Below are 6,288 nucleotides of genomic sequence, written 5' to 3'. Positions count from 1 at the left end.
CCATCTACAGGTGTGTGAGCATGACATGTTGAGTTATTGCAAGGAAATGTCTTCTCTGTTGTCTAATGTCTGTGTTCAGGTGAAAGCTGCTCAGGAGAAGGTTGCTGAAATTCCATTGCACAACCTGAAACCAGGAGATTTCGTGGTACGAGATCTCTGGTACGAGATCTGAGGAGAAAGAGCTGGAAGGCGAAAAGGTGGCTGGGACCGTTCCAGGTGCTTCTGACCACTCACACGGCTGTGAAGGGAGCAGAGAGAGCAACGTGGATCCAGGCTAGCCACTGCAGAAAGGTCCCACCTGCATCTGAGTAAGAGCAGCTGAGGGAGTAAAGATCTGGAGACACACATGTCAACAAGGCCAAGAATCCAGCCTAAACATCAAGCGTCCTTATCAGCGGGAAGAGCAAGGTTAAGACTGAAAAACAGCATCGAAGTAGTCTGCGCGCAAGTAAAAAGATAACTATGAGCATCATAGTTGGGTACATCATGTTGTTTTCATATTCCAGACTACAGTGACAACGTTACCAATATCATCACTCATATGAGAATGGCGGTAAAAGAGTCTGAACGTACACATAATGCTGCTAAATGATTTTTGCTGCTATTATGTCTACTATGTATTTTTTAGTTGATATCCAGCTCAGTACAGAGACTGGTAAAGTTTAGTGTTTCACATCAAATGGTTCAAATGACTGTATGCAATGAAGACATTATCATGTATTTGAGTAGGGAGAAAACTATTGATGAAGGGACAAACAGTAGTGGAAGCTACAGTGAAATGTGTTAAATGTATGAGATTTATGAGATTTTTTTCTTTGAAGTAAGAAATGTTCAGGCCTATCTGAATCTATACTGTTTGCTTGCTTGAAATAGGGTCTGTCCCCATATAAAAAGCCTTAGCATATTTTCTAAATTCTTTTACAAACTTAAGAGGGTGATCATTTATGCGAAGATCAGTGATGAAGAGTATAAATGTGATGAAATGCCTTAAGTTTGCTTTATTTTGAATCATGTTTGTATTTCTGAGTGTAAAATCTTTGATTTTGGATTGTGTTTGTATCTGACGTGACTGAGGGTCTGACTAAATGTCAGGAATGCAGTAGCAGTGACTTACTCGTTTAGCCCGGCGCCCAGAGCAAACATAATGTTAAGTGTGTAGTGAGAATATAATCAGTAGTAATGAATTTTTATGTTTTATTGATCAATGAATGATAAAAAGAGGGAAATTGTGGTGGAAAAAATCATTTTAACATTGCTTCTGTATACCCATATATGCATGTGTTTTCTTAGAATTGCTGTGTGGTTCAGAAGGGTGACACCTGGGGGGAAAACAGATGTCTGAGAATGACCTGAGAGGGTCATTGGGCCATATAGTGGGGGGACAACGCCTGAGGATGATCTGAGGGGGTCACCTAAGTCCTAAATGTGTAAGAAACCGCCCATAGAGAGTGTTCCTTGTTATGTGTGGAAATTTACAGCTGCTGAAACTGTGTAACCTTGGAAGAGCAGAGGTATATAAGGTGGAGGACTGCCCTCTTCCTGGGTCGGTTTCACTCTGCAGGAACTCAGTGTTGCTGTATGATTGTCTGACCTTCTTTGCAAAGAATAAAAGCTTCCTTTTTATTTATACCTGAGAATGAGTCTGTCTCTTATGCTGATTAGAGTTGATTTAAATTTTGCCACGACACTGTCTATGGTGCGCCCACGGAGTTTGTAAATCGGACACTAGATACCCCGAGAGATTGTCTGGAGGAGTTGTGTTCTTTCCATTCCCAAAGCCGAAAACACAACGTGAGCGGTGCTTACAATGGATAAAACAGTGTGGACGGCCCCACTCCCAGTAAAATGCGTCAAACATTACAGATAATAAAATAATAAAAAAAAATGGATATCTGAATGCCTTATGTTATTTTATGTATTTCATTTTATTATTTTATCTGTTATGCACCTTTTAAGCGAAAGCAATTTTCTATTTGTGAATTCTGTTCATCAACAATGGAAATAAAACACTCTGTTTCTGATTCTCAAAACAACAGAGAAATGTTAGTTAGCTTTGAATGGCTTTGACACACATGTAGGTTTAGCTAGCTAACATACCCTTGTATTTGAACAAAATCACTACTCGCAATAGACAATAATAGACCATAACACATGAAAGAGAATGACCAGCATGACTGGTCCACAAGGCGGTGCTAGTTGCATTTGAGGTACAGGTCATGGGGTTTCTCTGATTTCGCTTGAGACCGGTCGATAGTAGTTGTGTCTCCTTCATCACGTATGTTTATATTTTGAATGTATCACTGCATACTGTAACCCCTTTTGCCTTGATCTGGAGGATATCGCGGAGGTATTGCTCCTAAAAAGGTCACTGACACGCACTGGTATTCCTCTTCCCATCATGGCAATATGTCGCGCTGGTCGTGTTTGACCATTTGTTTGTCGGAGGTAGCAACAGTAACTAAGGGAGGCGGGGCTCCGCGAAATCTATGGGCAAAACAGCATAGACGATTTTCCATATTACACAATTGCATTTTTGGCACTATTGCAGTTAATGCTTTATTGCCTAACATTGAAACTTAATTAACTTTTCGAAATAAGACATTACACAATTAGCGGTTTGAGGAGTGTGCACTAATATTTTCAGTTACATTCGTTTGCGCATTGTCTCAAGACACGCCCACCACTCCGCTCGCAGCACCGACGTCATCTTTATGCGCCACGAAGTAGGAACTTCGCGCATATGAATTGATTTTGTGCTACTGTCGAACATACAACAAAGGTACAACACTTAAGATTTTTGTGTCGCCGTCTTCCATCTGTGTTTAAGTAAAATTCTTTTTTCAAAGTCATTATCAGTGTCTGTGTCCATGGTAGTTTAAATCGATTATATTTAAGTTAATTTAGAAGGGGACAAGTTAAAGGTAAGTTAAAAAGCTGTACGTTAGACGTTAGTTTTTTGTTAGCTCGGCATAACTAATTGGTTCTGTAGAGATAATGGTCTTATATGATTTTTAACCAACAGCCATAGCAATATGATAGACACAGAGAAGATTTCCTCAGGAGTGGATGCCGCCTGTTCAAACAAGAGTGAGAAGAAAGAGAACGAAAAAAAGAAGAGATCTCGGGTGAAACAGCTGCTGGCTGAAGTGAAGAAGCAGGTGGAATTCTGGTTTGGTGATGTAAATCTTCACAAGGACAGATTCATGAAGAATGTCATCGAACAGTCACGAGATGGATGTATATATCAGTGTTATGTTCATATCTAATGTTGCACATTAATACATTTATGATGCACTTACGTTTTTTTGATGTTTCATTGCAGATGTTGACATATCCATGCTGGCATCATTCAACCGAATGAAAAAATTGACTTCAGATGTCAAATTGATAGCCAGGGCTCTTAAAAATTCAGCAACAGTGGAGGTATGGTTTGTGTGATTCGTTTTTTTCAGAGAGTTTTTATTTCTAATTTATGTACTGATAAAAGTGTTAACTGTTATGTCGTCTTAAGGTAAATCTTCAGGGAACACATGTTCGACGTAAGGATCCACTTGGTGAAAGCCCAAAAGATGTGGACAACCGCACAGTTTATGTGGTAATTGAGTCTGCATTAATTTCACATTATTTTCACTTGTATGTTTCGACTATGATTTCAATGAATACCCTCTTAAATTTGTTGTGTTTCAGGAGTTGTTGCCAAAGTCAGTGACTCATGTTTGGCTGGAAAGAGTGTTTAGCAAGTGTGGAAATGTAGTTTATGTTAGCCTCCCCAGGTACAAGTCCACAGGACACCCTAAAGGGTTTGCGTTTGTGGAATTTGAGACAGAGGAACAAGCACAAAAGGCTATTGAGGTAACTTGTATGCTCTATAATTTTACTATATTTACATTTACATTTAATCATTTAGCAGACACTTTTATCCAAAGTGACTTACAAATGAGAACAATAGAAGCAATCAGACCAACAAAAAAACAACAACAGTATACAAGTGCCATGACAAGTCTCAGTTAGTTTAGCACAGAACCTGTAGCCAAGGTTTTTTTCTTTTCTTTTTTTCTTCAAGAATAGGATAGACAAGAAAAGGTAAGTGCTAGTATTAGTTTGTGAAGTGCTGGTGGAAAAAGATGAGTCTTTAGATGTTTTTTGAAAATGAGTAAAGGCTATATTCTTATTCCAAAAGCATAGGAATATCATAGACCTAATAGCCTACAAAATAATATGACTTTAATACTCACCAAGTGGGAAATATGGTTTTGGGCATACTCAGAGGATCATATAAACCCATATTGTTAGGATTAGTATTGAAACAGAATAAGGTGTAATAAAACAGTATACAGTAACACAATACAATCCAATTGCAAGTTGAGTAAAGAGTAAAATGTACGCTAAAGCATTGTGTCTTTTACTTGAAATTACAGATGCTGAATAATCCTCCAGAAGATGCTCCAAGAAAGCCAGGCATCTTCCCTAAGACTTGTAAGAAAAAGATTATACCTTTTGAAGCTATCCAAGACACACAAGGTAATACTGATACATACTGTGAAAAGGCTGCTTGTATATATTACAGTATAACATTACGAATAAAATTTGTGTTGCTAGTTTGTGTTTTTCTGAATGATCCAGATATAAGCAACTCATGTTTTTACTTTAAGGTTATGAGGAGGATGGCAAGAAAAAGAAGAAAAAAAGGTCTCAAAATGATCTCAGTAACAGTGCCTGTGAAGAAATTATTGTAAATAAAATGGACAGAGAAGGAATGTCTGGGACTGCAGTTACCAATGAGCCAAAGAAACAATCATCAGATGAATCTAAAATGGAAAACCCTGCAATACTAGTCAGCAGTGCAAGCAAGAATGTTGAGAAGAAAAGACAAAGATCCTGCAGTTCTGAGGCGTTAGTTGGAGAAGTCCAAGATGAGATGCAGTCCAAAATAAGAAAAGTAGAAGAGGAGGAATACAAGGAGAGTGAGATGAAAGGTAGATTTAATTTATTCATTTATTTTTTATTTTTCATGATATTTGCCAAGTAAGGTAACTCATGCTTGGAATTGGTGCTGTGCATTTCACCCATCCAAGTGCACACACATAGTAGGGAGTAGGGGAACACACACACACCTGGAGCAGTGGGCACCTTCCAGTGCCAGGGAGTAACTGGGGGTAAATTTATATTTAATATTTGAAAATAAATTTCAAATATTAAAGTGTTAAAGACAAGTAAACAGTCAGTAATAAGATAGGAACAAACAAATCAATAAGCAATATCATAAATACAACTAAACTAAATTTCGGGTACATAAACTGTATTTAAATGTTTAAAAACACTGCATATTTTTCTTTTTATAAATAATATAAATATGAATCAATTAAAGTTATTAAATATATTCAGTCAAGATCAGTGAATGATTTTCTTTTGTTCTTTGAATTACATTAATGACAGGCAGCGCGTTTATTAGGCTGTTGTCTCTTTAAGCAAAAAGTAGGACTAGGGGATAAATCGATTTTAGCGTTTATCTCGAATTTGACGTTAAGGGCGATTTGTTTTTAATGAAAATCGGTTTTCTCTTTAACTTCCACCACCGGCTCTCCCCTTAGGCTTCCGTAGTTCAGAGTGGGCTCGCCTTCCCCCCGCTTTCCTAACAGCCGCACACAGACAACATGACAGTTAACAGCGCAGAGCTCGTTCCAAAGAAAGGCACCGTTTAATCCGTTGTTTGGAATTGGTTTGCTTTTTTATTGTCAGACACAGAACAAATAACGGCACATTGCAAAGTGTGTTTAAAAGCCGTTGCTACAAAAGGTAGCAGCACAACAAATTTATTCCAGCATCTTAAACAGTAGGGATGGGTACCGAAACCCGGTATTAAACTGGCCCCGGGGCTAAATTATGAAAGACCGTAGTATCAGTAAGATCTGACGCTATCGGTTCTGATTTCGGTACTGGAGGGAAAACAATTATGTACTATGTATTTTTTCTTAATAATGTTATCATGCACATTTTATCTCACCAAACATTTCTAATGTGTGATCATATTAAGTCGTTTGTCTGTGAGATCTGCGAAATCTGTCATGCTCGCCGCGGAAGCTGTCAGTCAGTCACACACACACACACACACACACACAACAAGAACGAGCGCGGCGCGCACACACGAATAACAGAACGAAAACTCCCGCTAAATAATAAAGAGTGACGATATCGAAAAGATTTGCTTAATAATGTTATCGTGCACATTTTATCTTACCAAACATTTCTAATTTGCGATATTAAGAAGATTGTCTGTGAGATCTGCGA

General features: G+C 38.2%; 1 protein-coding gene across 3 annotated transcripts; it reads left to right on the top strand.

Moving 5' to 3' along the window:
• The first annotated feature begins 2,664 nt into the window (after positions 1-2,664).
• LOC113098635 (la-related protein 7) lies at positions 2,665-5,198 on the top strand. 3 transcript variants are annotated; one of them, XM_026263691.1, is made up of 7 exons: positions 2,665-2,779; positions 3,023-3,237; positions 3,323-3,423; positions 3,512-3,595; positions 3,688-3,852; positions 4,419-4,521; positions 4,653-5,187. In XM_026263691.1, exons 2-7 carry the CDS (start codon positions 3,033-3,035, stop codon positions 5,027-5,029), a joined length of 1,035 nt encoding a protein of 344 aa, XP_026119476.1. In that variant the 5' UTR covers positions 2,665-2,779; positions 3,023-3,032; the 3' UTR covers positions 5,030-5,187. The 3 variants fall into 3 exon arrangements, with proteins under 3 accessions (XP_026119476.1, XP_026119477.1, XP_026119475.1); XM_026263692.1 differs by having other exon boundaries at positions 2,718-2,921; positions 4,419-4,476; positions 4,653-5,198; XM_026263690.1 differs by having other exon boundaries at positions 2,721-2,921.
• The last annotated feature ends 1,090 nt before the right edge of the window (positions 5,199-6,288 follow it).

The sequence above is a fragment of the Carassius auratus genome, unplaced genomic scaffold (genome assembly GCF_003368295.1).
Source record: "Carassius auratus strain Wakin unplaced genomic scaffold, ASM336829v1 scaf_tig00216597, whole genome shotgun sequence".
In the NCBI taxonomy this organism is placed as follows: Eukaryota; Metazoa; Chordata; class Actinopteri; order Cypriniformes; family Cyprinidae; genus Carassius; species Carassius auratus.
The sequence above is the reverse complement of the archived record's forward strand: the minus strand, read 5'-3'. Positions and strand labels throughout refer to the sequence as shown.